Genomic DNA, 18,607 nt, shown 5'->3' on the forward strand with positions numbered 1-18,607 from the left:
TCCCAAGGCTTGCACTGATGCTAAAGGGAGAAGCAAAGCCTCCCCTGAAAAACGCTTTGCCCCGTCGTACTCGAAAAAAGCGCCGTTCTCCCTTAAATAGATGCGTTTTTGCCGTCTTTTTATCTCGGATGTTGCTGTAATCAAAGAGCCTTTGAAGAATTCCAGTAGAGGAGCACAAAATGTGACTCTGTTCTCTGGCGGGAATTAAAAACGAAGAAGACAGATTGACAACAGCACTTCATGCCAAAAGAGGGGCCACTCTATGGATGCCGGGTGAGCTCTAACAGCGCCACACTCCAGTAGAGGCGGAAAGGAGTACTACAGTACTGTCCTGTACTCTGAAAAAGGTGTATGATACAAAATCTAACTTACAGCAGTGTCCGGATATTTTTCGACATCCCGAAAAAAATGTTCGTATCTACCGTTTTTCGTAACTCGAATGGTTGTAACTAGGGGAGCGTCTGTACAATATTCCTAAAAAATAACATTGGTATTGGCTTCCTTGGCGCGCACATGGGAGGAGTCGTAAGGCTGATGAGATCATCAGCACAACCCGACGCAGAAAGGCCCTGATGACGTAGAAATGCTCGGTTTCGAGTACCCCAGACATCGGGACTCTTCTACGAGATGGTGAAGCCCAGGGGGCTTCCTTGGCACGCACATGGGAGGAGTCGTAAGGCTGATGAGATCATCAGCACAACCCGACGCAGAAAGGCCCTGATGACGTAGAAATGCTCGGTTTTGAGTACCCCAGACATCGGGACTCTTCTACGAGATGGTGAAGCCCAGGGGGCTTCCATGGCACGCACATGGGAGGAGTCGTAAGGCTGATAAGATCATCAGCACAACCCGACGCAGAAAGGCCCTGATGACGTAGAAACACTCGGTGTTGTTTCGAGTATCCCAGACATCGCGACGCTCTTCGACGAGATGGTGAAGCCCAGAGGGCTTCCTTGGCACGCCCATGGGAGGAGTCTGCACGCCATTATGCGGGGAGAAGATGGCCAATAGGAGAGAGCTAAAGGACTTGAGAGACGGACTCAAATGTCACTAATTCGGCATTTTGATATTTAATTCCCAACAGTATGATTATTCATGTAATTTTGCCTATTATTCCTATCAACACTGAATGAAGGTTTTTTTCGAACCACTGGGAGGCGCTAATTATTAGACACTGTCCCTTTAAGGAAAATCGTTATTCCAAATGGGCAAAAAATGTCTGGCGTATAGCGGGATAAGGATCAAATCACTTATCATTACCCTACATTAGATAATGGAGCGATTAGTTCCCGATTTAACAGTTAAGCTAATTCCTAAAATAACCATTCCATGTTCGAGTGACAAAAACCGAAGCGTTTTGTGGCAACCATTTTTTTTTTGTGTATCTGCAGCATCCTGGCGTGACAACACAAGGTTTTTTTCCGAAGGGGTTCGGGGACGGAGGCCAGGCCTCCAATCTCGGAACATTCCCCCGGATTAGCCGTCAACCCGTCCCCCAAATCTGCGGATTAGCACTTCAGAATCCATTATCTCCCCAAACTGGAGGCTCCGAAACGTCAAAGGGGCTTTGGAAAAGGCCCGGAACCCGGCCAAAACGCTGTTGCCTGGCAACCGGATGCATTCCGGGACACAGATGATTTGAATGTCAATTTCGCTATGAGTACCAAGGATTGCAGTGATGCTAAAGGGAGAAGCAAAAACATGATACGCATAGAATTGAAGCTGGCGAAGATCAAGGAATAGCAAAACGGCACGCAAATCCCTAGTTTCGCTTGATAGGTTTGAAATCGGTTGTTTCATTTTGAATGCTCTGTCATTGTCCCTTCCCCCACTTTGCATCCACCCGCCACACCACTCTGCCAGCTTAAGTCACATCAAAGATAAATAAAATTTGATTGCACGGTTTTCATTCGCTATGAGTCCTAAGGCTTGCACTGATGCTAAAGGAAGAAGCAAAAACATGATACGCATGGAAATGAAGCTGGCGAAGATCGAGAAATACCAAAACGGCACGCAAATCCCTAGTTTCGCTATGTTACGTAAGCGTCTGCTGATCGGGTCGATTGTGAAATTGAAGGAGGCGATTAAAGCAAGGAAATCTTTTAAGGGCATAACAATCCCCGCGATTGGGAGGTTTAAAATCAGTTGTTTTATTTTCAATGCTCTGTCACTGTCCCTTTCTCCTCTTTGCATCCACCCGCCACACCACTCTGCCAGCTTAAGTCACATCAAAGATGAATAAAATTTGATTGCACGGTTTTCATTCCCTATGAGTCCCAAAGCTTGCGGTGATGCTAAAGGAAGAAGCAAAAACATGATACGCATGGAAAAGAAGCTGGTGAAGATCAATACAAAAATGGCACGCAAATCCCTAGTTGCGCTATGTTACGTAAGCGTTTGCTGATCGGGTCGATTGTGAAATTGAAGGAGGCGATAAAAGCAAGGAAATCTTTTAAGGGGATAACAATCCCGGCGAGTGAAAGGTTTGAAATCGGTTGTTTCATTTTGAATGCTCTGTCACTGTCCCTTTCTCCTCTTTGCATCCACCCGTCACACCACTCTGCCAGCTTAAGTCACATCACAGGTTAATAGAATTTAATTTTCAGTTACTTGTGTCTAATTTTCTTTAATTGTATGCACCTACATGATAAATAAGTAGTACTTACTATATACTACTGTTATTATCCAGAGTTAATTACCGTGGGTTTCTTTCCCCCACTATAAGGCAATCTCACTTTGCTCTCCCCACCTCCGATTTGATTCAAGCCGTATCCCGGGGTCTTCTATACTAAATAACGGCAAGCTTATCTGCAAAGATTAAAATATGCAGTTTGCTACGGCACAGGAGTGTGATGTAGAAAACGGGATTCGAACCCGAATCCCAGAGCTGCGAGGCAACCGAAGCAATCTCAAACGAATCACTAACACACGTGAAACGACTCCTGGGAATCGTATTGTTTTTCGCGCTGCCATTCTGGGGGGAAATATAAGCAAGGGTTTATCGGTCCAACTGGATGGGGCCGCCCGGTCCCCAGGGGCCCAAGACCCCCCAGTTAATCAGAGACAGACAGACCCCCTGTGACCCCCGGGGATTCGCACAATCTCGACCTTGAAGGTTCACGCAAAAAGCAACAAAGGAAGAAACTTCATGTCTTTTTTGCACTATAAGACACACCGGTTCATAGTCTCATCTCATCTCATTAGCTGCACCGCTTATCCTCAGTAGGGTCGCGGGGGTGCTGGAGCCCGTCCCAGCAATCATCGGGCAGTGGGCATGGGACACCCTGAACTGGTTGCTAGCCAATCACAGGGCACAAGGGGACAGACAACTCACTCGCTCAGTCACACCTAGGGACAATTTGGACCGGCCAATTCACTTGAAATGCATGTCTTTGGAATGTGTGCCCGGAGGAAACCCACGCAAGCACGGGGAGAACATACAAACTCCGCACAGGAAGTCCGGTAGCTGGATTTGAACCCACACAGGAGGTTCCCAAGACCTTCGAACTGTGCCGCACACGCGCTAACCACTGCGACACCGTGCTGCCCCGGTTCATAGTATTTTGTCATATTACTTCATAAACGAAGGTGGACCCAAATGCAGAAAACTGCTACACATTTTACACACGATAATTTATTTAACAATTTAAAAAATGTCACTCACAAAAAGCACTAAACATCGTACGAAACAGGAATAGAACCAATACCAGTGTGAACACCAAAAACCTAACCGCTAAACCACTAGTGATACAGACGACATAAGAAAAGGAATTCCATATGATGTCATGATCACACTTACTTTACTCAAGGTGCCAGAAACAAATGTTAGGGAATGGGGAAAGCAAAAAGTTGCATTGGGGCGGCATTAGCTGAGGAAGTAGAACGCTAGTCTTGGGATCAAGAGGTTGCAGGTTCGATTCCCGGCTTCTCTGTGTTATATGTCGACGGGTCCTTGGGTAAGAGTGAAGCACATTGTAAAGCCCTTCAAGTGTCAAGAAACTGAATCCCTAATGCCCCCAATAAGCAGGTAGTCAGCCTTGCATGGACGAGTCCCTATTGGTGTGTGAGTGTGTGTGTGAATGGGTAAGTGTGAAGCACATTGTAAAGCGCTATATAAATGCAGACCATTTACCATGAATACATGCAAAAAAGCACCATGAGGGAAGAAACTCCTTGATTTATCAGATTATGAATAGAAATGTCTGTTTTCTCTATTCTCTCACATTTGTTTCGGGCACTCTGAGTGAAAATAGTGTGATTATACTGTCATCGATATGACACCGAGCCAAACCACCAAAGAAAAATCCGATAATAATGAAATTTCGTTACTTTCTCTGGACAGTGAAAACTGCAAAAGTACAATACAATGCATTTGATACTGTGTGCCAATAAGTAAATAATAAATAATAAACTTTCCATATGTCTGAACTATAAAAGTAATTGTGTGATTATAGTGTCATCAAAATGACAGCATGTCACGGTTGCCATGGTGCCCAATTGGCCCCGCCCGTGTGGCGCCAGCTGTGGCTCATTAACAGATTGGCTTTTCGTCTTTTTAAGCTCAGTGCGCTCTTATTTTGTCAGTCCGTCAACAGACCTCTGCCCAGCAAGACGTGGCTTCTGACTCTGTCCTGTTTTTGCCAGTCCGGTATTGTTCCCGTTTATTCTCTCCAGTTTTCGTTTCCGTCTTGTTTGTCCTGTTTATTTTCGATTTCCTGTTTCATTATCAATCCTGTCTGTCCCGTATCACTTTATAGCAGGGGTGTCAAACTCATTTTAACTCGGGTGCCACACGATAGCACAAACATTCTGTCGGGGGCCGGACTAGTAGATTAAAGAGAAAGAAATGAGAGATAAAGAAATAAGAGTAAGAGGGAGGGAAAAGGAGAGAGGGCGGGTCAAGGAAAGAAAAAGAGAGAGAGGGAAGAACGTGAGAAACAAAAGACAAAAAGTCGCGAGAGAGGGGGAAAAGAAAGGGTGAGGAAGAAATAAATCCAAAGAGAAATAGAAAGACAGAAGGAGAGAAAAGAGAAAAGAAAGCGCAAAGGGTATGAAGAGAGAAAGAGAAAAGAGAGAAGAGGAAAAAAGGAAGTTAGAGCAAAACAGGTTAAAAGACATAGAGAAAGAAAGAGACAAAAACCAACAAAGGAAGAGAAAAAGAGAGACACAGAGAGTGAAAGAGACAGAGTGGAAGAAAAGGGGTGGAAAAGAGAGAGAGAGAGAGAGAGAGAGAGGGAGAGGAATAAATACAAATACAGTGTCTTTGTTCGAGGCACCTGGTTTTGCCAACATCAAGTGGACATATCTCAACCTGCAGCTTGTTTTTCTCTTGCGCTTCTCTGAGTGTTGTCTCGCGGGCCGGATTCAATCCCATAGCGGGCCTGTTATGGCCCGCGGGCCGCCTGTTTGACACCTGTGCTTTATAGTAACACAATATAAATAGCCGAACACAGATAGCCAGGTAAATAGCTAGGTTCATAGCTAGCTAACCAGAGAGATTCCTCAATCAGACTTATAAGGCAACACATTTCGCAACAATTTCGCTACGACATCTTTAGCATGGTATGAGGTTCAAACGTTAGCTTGAGAGTACTCGAACACTTAACCTTGAGGCGCAAGCTCATTTTTAACCGTTACTCCTCCGGCCCGCTCAGTCGGCTCGACCGACTTCCTCAACTTCATTAGTGTCAGAACTCAAACAACACCACCGATGTCCTTGAACCCCTCCAGACTCCCGTTAGCGTACGTTAGCGTACGTTAGCATACGTTAGCGTACGTTAGCATACGTTAGCGTACGTCCGCTAGCTTTCGAGCGCGCCACTTTACGTCGAAATCCGGCTAAGCAGGTATCCAGCTGGCCTACCTCCGGAGAAAGGTGTAGCAAATTATACGGCATTTAGATTAATTAGACACAGTTGTCAGATTTAATTAACTACTAGGTTTAATTAAGCGTGTAATTAATCTTATGGCGGTCCAACACGTCCGCGCACACGCGCCGTCGTGTCGTCTGCCGCTACGCACGCAAGTATAACACGCACGGCCGTTGTAATACGTCGGGTTCTCGAGTGTCAGACGAGCGTCGGGTTGCCGGCGGGGAAGAAGCGCCTGAATGCAACGCGGGGGATGAAAATAGCAACCGTGATCGGTTACAGGTAAAGGGAACGCCTCGTTAGCGAGCTAACGCTAATTTTGCTACCAATCGTAAGGTCTGGGAGGGTTATATAGGAAGCTTCCATTTGATCAGACAGGGAGCATAGCTTCGGGTATAAACTATTAACCAGCCGTGATCAGTTTCAGGTAAAGGAAACGCCTCGTTAGCAAGCTAACAGTAATCTTGCTAACAATAATCCTGCTAACAGTAATCTCGCTACTAATCATGAGGTACGGGAGGTTTATATTGATCAGACAGGAAACATGGCTTCGGGTATGAACTATTAACCAGTTGTGATCAGTTTCAGGTAAAGGGAACACCTCGTTAGCAAGCTAACAGTAATCTTGCTAACAGTAATCTCGCTAACAGTAATCTTGCTACCGATCATGAGGTTCGGGAGGTTTATATTGGAAGACCCCATTTGATCAGACAGGAAACATGCCTTTGGGTATAAACTATTAACCAGCCGTGACCAGTTTCAAGTAAAGGAAACGCCTCGTTAGCGAGCTAAAAGTAATCTTGCTAACAGTAATCTCGCTAACAGTAATCTTGCTACCGATCATGAGGTTCGGGAGGTTTATATTGGAAGACCCCATTTGATCAGACAGGAAACATGGCTTCGGGTATAAACTATTAACCAGCCGTGATCAGTTTCAGGTAATGGAAACGTCCTGTTAACAAGCTAGCAGTAATCTTGCTAACAATAATCTTGCTAACAGTAATCTCGCTACCAATCATGAGGTCCAGGAGATTTATATTGGAAGACCCCTTTTGATCAGACAGGAAACATAGCTTCAGATATAAACTATTAACCAGCCGTAATCAGTTTCAAGTAAAGGAAACGCCTCGTTAGCAAGCTAACAGTAATCTTGCTAAACAATAATCTTGCTAACAGTAATCTCGCTAACAGTAATCTCGCTACCAATCATGAGGTCCGGGAGGTTTAGATTGGAAGACCCCATTTGATCCGACAGGAAACATGGCCTCGGGTTATAAACTATTAACCAGCCGTGATCAGTTTCAGGTAAAAGAAACCCTTCGTTAGCGAGCTAACAGTAATCTTGCTAACTGCTAGCTAATGCTAAATGCTAAACCTCTCCATAGGTTTATATTGGATGTCCTTCAGACTCCATTTAATCGGACAAGAAATCTAGAGGTAGATCTAAACGATTGACCAGTCGTGATCCATCCATCAAGGGAATGCCATGCTAACGTTAGCAAGCTAATGCTAAATAATAAACCTCTCTGAGCTTTATATTGAAAGTCCTTCAGACTCCATTTTATCGGACAAGAAATCTAGAGGTAGATCTAAACGATTGACCAGTCGTGATCCATCCATCAAGGGAATGCCATGCTAACGTTAGCAAGCTAATGCTAAATGATAAACCTCTCTGAGCTTTGTTTTGAAAGTCGTACGGACTCCATTTGATCAGACAGGAAACGTGGCGGTAGATCTAAACGATTGACCAGCCGTGATCCATCTCAGGTGAAGGGAATGCCATGCTAACGTTAGCAAGCTAATGCTAAATGATAAACCTCTCTGAGCTTTATTTTGAAAGTCGTACGGACTCCATTTGATCAGACAGGAAACGTGGCGGTAGATCTAAACGATTGACCAGCCGTGATCCATCTCAGGTGAAGGGAATGCCATGCTAACGTTAGCAAGCTAATGCTAAATGATAAACCTCTCTGAGCTTTATTTTGAAAGTCGTACGGACTCCATTTGATCAGACAGGAAACGTGGCGGTAGAGCTAAACGATTGACCAGCCGTGATCCATCCATCAAGGGAATGCCATGCTAACGTTAGCAAGCTAATGCTAAATGATAAACCTCTCTGAGCTTTGTTTTGAAAGTCGTGCGGACTCCATTTGATCAGACAGGAAACGTGGCGGTAGATCTAAACGATTGACCAGCCGTCATCCATCTCAGGTACAGGGAATGCCATGCTAACGTTAGCAAGCTAATGCTAAATGATAAACCTCTCTGAGCTTTATCTTGAAAGTCGTACGGACTCCATTTGATTGGACAAGAAAACTAGAGGTAGATCTAAACGATTGACCAACCCGATTCTTCATGAGATGACAGGGTCAAGAAGGTCTGGGACCTTTGACTTTTTATCGCGCGCGCAGACCCGGCTAGCAAACATATTTCTCGCGCATATGCATTGTGTAATGTCCTCTCCCTCTCTACGGCCGTTTTATTCGCCTTGACCTTTAGCCCAACCCATAAATAAGCCGAGCCGCGGCGTGACCTTTCATCGCGTTTCCTCTCGGAGCTGAGAGTTCAGAGGTCAGCGTTGGAGGAAAAGCATCTGAGCTAGCGCCACTCGACAAAATGAAAATACAAATACCGTTAATTCCGGACTATAAGCCGCTACTTTTTTTCCCAAACGTTCAACCCTGCGGCTTATTCAGTGATGCGGGCAATTTATGTCATTTTTCTAACGAGGTAAGGTAAGATTTAGACAGGTGGAATATATGCATCGAGGAAGACTGCAACATTTTGGCTTGTGCATAAATAAAATTAGCGTAAACATACCCTCATCATGCAAAATGCGAAAAGAAAGGCACATGACGCAGCTTTCAAGCTAAAAGCAATCGAGCAGTCCGATAAAGAAGGAAACAGAGCTATTGCACGTCAACTTTACTTTGCAAGCGTGTCGCTAGCGTGTTTTTGAATAAGGGAGCGTGGGACGACGTCTATATGACAAAGTTTTTTTCCGACACTGGGGAAGACGACTGTGAGGAGGGAGATGAGAACGGTTTACCGTGATTTTTACAAGTACGGTATGTTTTTTTAACAGATCCGTTTACTGCGTGTTGCGAGCGTGTTGCTACCATTAACTGCCCTGTCACAGGCACCGTTTGGGATGAAAGTTATATTATTATTATTAAAGCTTTGAAAACTCTCTCGGTGTACCGTCTTTCTTTGTAAATACGTGTAACCCATGTATAATATGTATTTGCAACTGTATATTTTTGTAATGTATTTATTTTAGACACTTATTCTGATATGTTTTGCACGGGCGAATGAAAAAGAAGGGGCGGAACAAACGGGGGGTGACGGGAAGTGGGGTAAAGGTGAGGAACAGACAGACCTGTTTGTGGACCCTTTCCCTTTTTTTCTAATAAAACCTGTGAGAAACGCGACGCGAGTGGTTCCTGTTTCCGTCCTGGTCCTGACACATTTCATAGTGCCCACTTAAGGTGTAGCATGCACCCTGTTTTCTTGGGCGCCACCTGTAGGGGGCGATGACGTTTCACATGACTACGCCATGCAAACCAATGCCAGCTGCCGTTAATCACGAGGGAAAAAGAAATGTAATGGCAAAGCGAAGCCACCAGAGAGCAGTATCGACGTCATTTTAAACTTGTTGAGAAACATGGCAACAATTTCAAGCACTTCACCCAGCACGTTACAATCTTAGAAAACACAACAATAAAATTCAAGCATTTTTAAGGATTTCAACCACCCGTTAGTAACCTTGAAGAAAAATATCAGCAATCCACAAAAATCTAACTCACGTGCGAAAAGGCACACCGCGAATGGGAAACCGCTTTTTTTATCCACTAAACGATCCGATTTGTTACCACTCTGCGGAAACCATGGCAATTCATAAGCAGGGTTGGGTAGGGTTACTTTAACTGGATTACTTTCAATTACTTTTGGATTACTCCAATACCAAATATGCTCATAAAAGACAAAAGAAACGAAATATGAATAAAATGACTACATTTTGTGCAGGCTTGAGGAGTAATCGAATACATGGAACGGCAAAAATGATGTTGGCAAGCTGTTTGGATTTATTTTCATTTTGTTTCTGTGGCATTTGATGTTCGTTTTGCCGGAGATCAAAGAGATCAAAGCCAGGAGAGAAAGCTTACCACGTGTTGTGAGTCATCATTTGATTCATATTTCGTTTCTTTTGTCTTTTATTAGCATATTTGGTATTGGAGTAATCCAAAAGTCATTGAAAGTAATCAAGTTAAAGTAACCCTACCCAACCACGGCTATGAGAGCAGTGCTGTGTCATTTTTAAGCAGAATTGTAAAACATTGCAACAATTTCAACCATTTACAAGCACGTCACCCAAAATCCAAGAGCTTTTCAATCTCAGAAAACACGACACTGAAATTCAAGCATTTTTACGGATTTCAAGCACCCGTACGAACCCTGAAGAAAAATATCAGCAATCCACAAAAAAATCCAACTTACGTGCGAAAAGGCACACCGCGAATGGGAAACCGCAAGTCTATTTTTCCCACAAAACGATCCGATGTGTTACCGCTCTGCGGAAACCATGGCGATTCATACGGCACAAAAGAGAATTGGTGAACAGGCAGCAGCACCGCACAAAAGCTAGCGTATCACCTAGCATCAACGCATAACACAAACCCCGAACCCCCTCCAAAGCCGGCGGGGTGCATTTTTCTGAACTCACATAATCGTGGAAGGCCTTGGCCTCGCTGGAATGTTCGCATGTCTCCCTCCGGTCCGGGGCGGCGCAGTACAGATCCCAGAATACGCTGAAAAAACACAAAAAAGGAGCATGAAATCGCTATTTCCTTACTTTTTGAGCCTAAGTACAGTTTTGTTATTCCAAAAAGCACCTAAAAACCCAAAATCGGCCAAAAAATTTTTACAGTTGTCCAATTTCTCCAGTACCATTCAAAATAGAAACCAATTTGTAATTGTGTGTGTGTATTTACCAAGACATGTCATTTTTATATCTGTAGTAAACTGCAAATCTACTACTATAAGGCGCACCGGATTATAAGCCGCACCCCTCACATTTCGGGAGGAAAACGGATTTATTACATACACAAGCCGCACCGGTATATTAGCTACTAGGTTTCCAACGAAGGACCTGAATCAAGGTCCTGACTTGACCAACACATGCCGACGCTCTTAGAATCTTACATCCAACTATTTCAACGATGAATGATACCGGTGGTTATCGTTTGATGCAGACCTGCAAAATCCAGATGCCCGTTGAAAGTAATCCAAGGGAAAAAAAGTGGTAAGGGTGGGAAAAATATATATGCACTTTTGTCTGCGGTGTCCACAAACACTCACCTTTACTGGTTTCTACTTCCCATAATCCCCCGCGTCTGTTACGCCCCTTCTTTTTAATTGGTCAGTGCAAGACTTATCAGAAAGAGTGTCCAAAATAAATACAAATAAATACATGACAAAAATATACAGTTGCAAATACATATTATACATGGGTTGAACATATCTACAAAGAAAGACGGTACACCGAGAGAGTTTTTAAAGCTTTAATAATAATAATATAACTTTCATCCCAAACCGTGCCTGTGACAGGTAGCAACACGCTACTCCTAACACGCTCGCGGGGCTCAAAGTGTAGCTATAAAAAAAAAACGTGCCGCAATTATGAAAATCACGGCAAGCCGTCCTCGTCATTACTGACGTCTTCAAGGGCGTCTTCCTCACATTTGAAACGAACTTCTATCCTCTGTCATATGGACAATCCGATCATAATCCAAGAGGATGCAGTCTTCCTCGGCGCACAATTTCACCGGTCTAAATTTGACCTTTTGTACTCGACTGCCGCTGGTGTTCGTTAGAAAAATTACTTACATAAGCCGCAGGGCTGAACATTTGGGAAAAAAGTAGCGGCTTATAGTCCGGAATTTACGGTATTTGTTTTCAAGACAAATCACTCCCCATGTCAGAACCAGAACAGATACAGGACCCAATCGTGTGACGTTCTCACACAAGCCTTTTATTTTACGGGAAATAGGGAGTCATGCACGTCAGGAAGCCGGTCTGGCGTGGAAGGACAGGAAGCCAGATACCGACGAGATCGATACCAATTGCCCGAGTTGATATCGGACAGATGGGTCGATACCGGACAGGAAGGGACAGACAGGATTGACAACAAATCAGGATATCGATAACTAACAGGAAAAACTAGACGGGAACGAAAACTGGAGAGAATAATAAACAGGACCAAAATAGATGGAAATAAAACTGGAACCCGAAATTAAACAGGACCAAAATAAACGGGAACAATACCGGACTTAAGATATCAACAGGAAAACAGGACAGAGTCAGAACCCACGTGTTGTGGGGCAGAAGTTCGTTTGACGGGCTGACAAAAAAGCAAGAAAGCGCTGAGCTTAATATAGAAAGAAAGCCACTCTCTCAACGGGCCGCAGCTGGCGCCAAACGGGCGGGGCCAATTGGGCACCGTGGCAACCGTGACACCCCAGGTGCATTCATAATATGTATCTTACATTTTCAGTTGCAGGAAGTTCACCCCATTACAATTTACCACTGAGAAACACTACCTTATTTCTATACATGTCCCGTAATCGATACGTAATCCTTGCACTAATACACATTTGGTCACGGTTGCCATGGCGCCCAATTGGCCCCGCCCGTGTGGCGCCAGCTGCAGCTTGTTGACAGATAGATTCCCTGTCAGTATTTAAACTCTGTCCTGTCAGTTCCCTTTTGTCGGTCCGTCTGCGAATCTCTGTTTAGACACGGCAAGCCCTTTTTCGCCTGTCCCGTTTTCTGCTCCTGTTTTTCTCCCGGTACGATCTGTTTTAAACTTGACCACGTCTGCTCTCCCGTCCCGAATTCCGACTTGTTTTCATCTCGACCACGCCTGTTCTCCCGTCCTGAATAACGATCCGTTTTTAATCTCCACCACGTCTTTTTGTCGATTATTCAAAAGCAATATCGTGTTTCTAAAATAGATAGATACTTTATTCATCCCTGAAAGATAATTCACACTTCCAGCACTATCCTTGTGTTGAAAAATAAAATAATAAAATAAAAGATATAGAATGCAAAAATACCCAATATAACGTGTTGATTTGGAGTATTTAATAAGTACTACAGAAAATACACACTGTAATAAAAAAAGGGTAATATGCAAATGTAGGGGTGGGGTTTAATGTGGGCTTTTACTCCCCGGGTGGAGTTAAAGAGCCTCATGAAATGAAATGATCTGCATTTATATAGCGCTTTTCAAGTCAATGACTTCCCAAAGCGCTTTACAATGTGCTTCACATTTCCCAATAGCGGTCTTGCAGCCATGTAAGACGCTAACCTGCTTATTGGGGGTATTAGGGGTTCAGTGTCTTACCCAAGGACACTTCGACATGTAACACGGACGAGCCGGGATTCGAACTGGGATCCCTTGATCCCAAGACGAGCGCTCTACCTCCTGAGCTACTGCCGCCCATGGCATTAGTTATATCTTTTAAATGATGAGGTTCTGTTCAAGCTAGTTTCATTCATGCACGCGTGTCTTCCTTGACACATATATTCTTGGAGTCTCACTCTTACCTTTACTGCTAGGGGGCCCCTGGTGGCCGTTCGAAAAAATGCATAGATTAGATCCAGGGATGGGAATAAAGGGTACAGTTTATAGTCCGGATTTTACGGTAATATCATCTGGTGCCACCTACTGTTATGGATGAAGATTAAAGTTACAGCTGGAAAAAAAAGCGGATAAACTAAGCAATAGCATCCCCCCTTCTTCTTCTTCTTCTTCTTCTTTTTCTTCTTCTTCTTCTTCTTCTTCTTCTTCTACTTCTACTTCTTCTTCTACTTCTACTTCTTCTTCTTCTTCTACTTCTTCTTCTACTTCTACTTCTTCTTCTACTTCTACTTCTTCTACTTCTATTTCTTCTTCTACTTCTACTTCTTCTACTTCTATTTCTTCTTCTACTTCTACTTCTTTTTTTTTACGAATATAAAACAAAGCTTTTTTCCAGCGGCACACTAGACAAGATCTCTCGACACTCTGCTTGAAAAAACACCGTAAAACATTCAAATAAATATAAAAAAAAACCACGATCTGACGCGCTTTATGTCATCTAATAGAGACAAGTGCGCCCATGACTAGAGAGCGACAATAACACAGTGATTCATGCCATCTTTTTTGATTTTCTTTGAGTGTGTCACTCCGACGAGCAAACAAAGCCAGACAGGTTCACGCTCCGGCGTAGCTTTCTGTTACGAGCGCATCAAATCCGCAAAAAAACAAAACAAACTAAAGCGAAGATTAATATAGCCGGCGAAATCAAAGACGATCGTCCCGTCGCCCTGGGACCGTCTTGTCAGTATTTTCTGATCTTTATTTATTAAGCGCAATCAGAGTTCGCTGTTCCCTTCATGCCGTACGTGGAGGTACAAATGCGTAAAATGAAAGCAGGAAGGGAGTAAAAGACGTAAATAAACAACTCCTACGAGCAAGAAAGGCTTTCCCGTGTGGCGTTTAATTGAATTTCATAACTGCGATCGAAGTTGATGTAATAACACTGGTAACACGGATACCGTTTTTGGGAGCGTGTGCGCTACACAAGTTCAACTATTTCTGGCGTCCGTCGAAATGTCTCTGTTTTACCACTAGGGGGCAGTATGAAATGATACCAAGTCATGCTGCCCTCAAGGAGTCTCAAAGGGCTGCACAGACCACAGACTATTGCAAACTACAGACAATTATTAGACCATCCCCTGATCTAGAACCTACATCAGGGCAGGGAAAAACTAAAAAACATGTCAAGTCATGTTTATTTGTGACGTCCTTAATCACAAGGAGTCTCAAAGAGCTGTAAAGACTATTATTACGCCATCCCCTGATCTAAAACCAACATGAGGGCAAGGAAAAACCCCAAATCATGTCCAACAAGTCAATTCCTGTTTATTTGTATGCCCCTTAATCACAAAGAGTCTCAAAGAGCCGCACAAACCACAAACTATTGCAAACAACAGACTATTATTACAACATCCCCCGATCTAAAACCTACATGAGGGCAAGGAAAACTCGAAAACATGTTAAATCAAGTCGTGTTTATTTGTATGGCCCTTAATCACAATGAGTCTCAAAGGGCTGTACAGACTACAGACTGTTATTACACCATCCCTGATCTAAAACCTACATGAGGGCAAGGAAAACCTCAAAAACATAGTCATGTTTATTTGTGACGTCCTTAATCACAAGGAGTCTCAAAGAGCTGTGCAGACTAATATTACGCCATCCCCTGATCTAAAACCAACATGAGGGCAAGGAAAAACTCAAAAATATGTCAAGTCATGTTTATTTGTGTAACCCTTAATCACAAGGAGTCTCAACGAGCTGCACAGACTAGTGCAAACTACATACTAATATGACAATATCCCCTGATCTAAAACCTTCATGAGGGAAAGGAAAAACTCAAAAACATGTCAAGTCATGTTTGTTTGCATAACCCTTAATCACAAGGAGTCTCAAAGTGCTCACAGACCACAGACTATCGCAAACTACAGACTATTATTAGACCATCTCCTGATCTAAAACCAACATGAGGGCAAGGAAAAACTCAAAAATATGTCAAGTCATGTTTATTTTCGTAACCCTTAATCACAAGGAGTCTCAACGAGCTGCACGGACTAGTGCAAACTACATACTAATAGGACAATATCCCCTGATCTAAAACAGACATGAGGGTGAGGAAAAACTGAAAAAGATGTCAAGTCATCTATATTAGTGAAGCCCTTAATCACAAGGAGTCTCAAAGGGTTGCACAGACCACAGATTATTGCAACCACAGACTATTATTAGACCATCCCCTGATCTAAAACCAACATGAGGGAAAGGAAAAACTCAAAAACATGTCAAGACATGTTTATTTGTGTAACCCTTAATCACAAAGAGTCTTAAAGGGCCGTAGGTAATAGTTAATTAGAATTATTACTGAATTTTTACCATAAATATTAGATTAATATTTTATAAATCTTTTATGTATTTTTCTAAATAGTATTAGAAGTAGTAGTATTATAACGCTTATAATAAATATAATATCATAGTATTGTATTATTTATAATAAAAGTGGATATTGTGTTGTATTAAAGGTAGCTTTAAATAATATTTTATAACTTTTATAATAATTATATTCTTAGTAGTATCAATATATTTAGAATAAAAGTAAGTAGGTATTAATGTACCAGGTATGTATGATATTTGCAAGTATTTATACTTTTTTTTCGTTTTTAGTTGAACTTCAATTCACAAGCGTGCCTATGAATTATATTTAAAAATTCACATTCATTTTCTTAGTTGGGGCAGCACGGCGGCGCAGTGGTTAGCGCTTGTGCGGCACAGTTCATGTCATGGGAACCTCCTGCGTGGGTTCAAATCCAGCTCCAGACTTCCTGTGCGGAGTTTGTATGTTCTCCCCGTGCTTGCGTGGGTTTCCTCCGGGAACTCCGGTTTCCTCCCACGTTCCAAAAACATGCATTTCAGGTGAATTGGCTGGTCCAAATTGTCCCTAGGTGTGAATGAGTGTCTGTCCCTGTGTGCCCTGGGATTGGCTGGCAACCAGTTCGGGGTGTCCCCTGCCCACTGCCCGGAGATGGCTGGGATGGGCTCCAGCCCCCCCGCGACCCTAATGAGGATAAGCGGTACACCTAATGAGATGAGATGAGATGGTTGGTCCAAATTGTCACTAGGTGTGACTGAGCGAATGAGTTGTCTGTCCTTGTGTGCTGGCAACCAGTTCAGGGTGTCCCCTGCCCACTGCCCGGAGATGGCTGGGATGGGCTCCAGCCCCCCCGCGACCCTAATGAGGATAAGCGGTACGGCTAATGAGATGAGATGAGATGGTCGGTCCAAATTGTCCCTGGGTGTGATTGAGCCAATGAGCCGTCTGTCCTTGTGTGCTGGCAACCAGTTCAGGGTGTCCCCTGCCCACTGCCCGGAGATGGCTGGGATGGGCTCCAGCCCCCCCGCGACCCTAATGAGGATAAGCGGTGCAGCTAATGAGATGAGATGAGATTTTCTTAGTTTTTTATTCCGACGTTCGAAAAATAATAATCTACTTCGTCGAAAACGTTCTGTGTTTTTATTGTCTGGTTTTCTTAGAGGGCACGCTCGTGCTGGTAGAGCGCCTCGGGGTACCGCTCTCTCCTTTCATCTATAAATACTCTTTACACTTCTATTTTAGTTCACAAGTCGGAGAGGTGGCTTGCCAGAGGTTGAGAAGTGTCACGCTGTTTCGTATTTTAGGAACTTTGATCCCGACGTCGTCGGAATCGCGCTTGTCGGAAAAATGAAGGCGGGGAAGAGTCGAGTCGAGTCATGTTTATTCGGATAAGCCTCAAAGGGCTGGCGTATAATTATATCCGGCCGGAGAAATCCTTTTATATATCGTACTTTCCGCACTATAAGGCGCACCTAAAAGCCTTTCTTTTTTTCAAAAGCTGACCATGCGGCTTATAATACAGTGCGCCTTATATATGGATCAATATTAAGTCGCAAAGTCTTCCAACTAAGGCAAGCAGCCGCCGACTCGATTTTCCCCCGAACGCGAAGTAGTCCGCGGTGTATGCTGGGATTTATACACCGGCGTTTCATTGGCTAACCAATGTGTCAATCATCAGTTGAATCGATCACTATTGGCTAAAGTTATTCGGAGGTCAAGGGGCGGATCCTTTTTATCATTTACAGGCTGGCATTGGCTGGAGCGGCAAAACAAAGCCTGCAATTGGCTGAAAAAGATGAATGCGTATAGCACGTGGTTGACGGCATACAGAAAGCATTTTTTACTATTCTGTATTTGTAAATATTTTACTCTCCTGGATTTACTAAACTCACGGATATAAGAGGACCATGGCTGCACATTATTATTGAACACAATGACTTTGGTGAGCTACTCCGGCTATTTATTTTCCCTGTATCTTGTTTCAGACTGAACTCGATGTTTCTGTGATAAGCGGTGCAGATAATGGATGGAATGGAGTGTCTATTTTGAAATTCAACTCAATTCCAAGTGTTTATTGTCATATGCGCAGTAAAGTTGCCAGCGAAAATAGAAACTAAGGAATGGTTGGCATTTCTTGAATCCCAAGACTTTAACCTTCCGAATGATGGAACGATGCATTTGAGTGACATCATACGGACACCGCATCCGCACGTGTCTACGACACGTATTTGCTTCTTTTCAAGCTTTCGGAATTTTAAGGGGGTAATAAGTTGGACTGAACCATCTGACTGTTTTGTCGACGTTCCCATTGTAGCGCCTTATAATCCGGTACGTCTTATGTATGTCAAATATAGGACCAAAAACTATTTTTTCGGGGTGCGCCCTATAACCCGGTGCTTATAGTGCGGAAAATACGGTACATTTACTATCATGGCCCGGGCACTAAGAAAGGCTCTCAAACTACAGATCCCACAATGCATCGCTTCAGCTGTCGCCACGAGACGGAAATGTTCCCGCATCAATCGAGTTAGCTGTACCCCGAAGAGCGCAGCCATTGGGTCTTTAGTGTCAGAAAGCGGAGACTTAACGCCCAGGGACCAACATCTACATATTACAATGTAACGGAAGGCTAAATGGAAAAAAGCAGGGTGACGTTTCTGTTGCTGCGGATTACAGGGATGCTAGAGCCTCAGAATGGCCGAGTGAGAAGTTCATTCGAAAACGGAGCTT

At 43.6% G+C, this 18,607-nt stretch overlaps 1 protein-coding gene across 2 annotated transcripts in view; it reads right to left on the reverse strand.

The window, feature by feature from the left end:
* ssbp4 (single stranded DNA binding protein 4) overlaps positions 1-18,607 on the reverse strand; it is a 191,337-nt gene that overhangs the window by 112,779 nt on the left and 59,951 nt on the right. For both annotated transcript variants that reach the window (XM_088349458.1, XM_088349459.1), the window contains exon 4: positions 10,594-10,678. In XM_088349458.1, coding sequence (XP_088205584.1) covers positions 10,594-10,678 — 85 coding nt within the window. The remainder of the gene's footprint in view (positions 1-10,593; positions 10,679-18,607) is intronic.

This window comes from Urocampus carinirostris, chromosome 12, assembly GCF_059441175.1.
Source record: "Urocampus carinirostris isolate Australia breed hairy pipefish chromosome 12, RoL_Ucar_1.0, whole genome shotgun sequence".
Lineage (NCBI taxonomy): Eukaryota > Metazoa > Chordata > Actinopteri > Syngnathiformes > Syngnathidae > Urocampus > Urocampus carinirostris.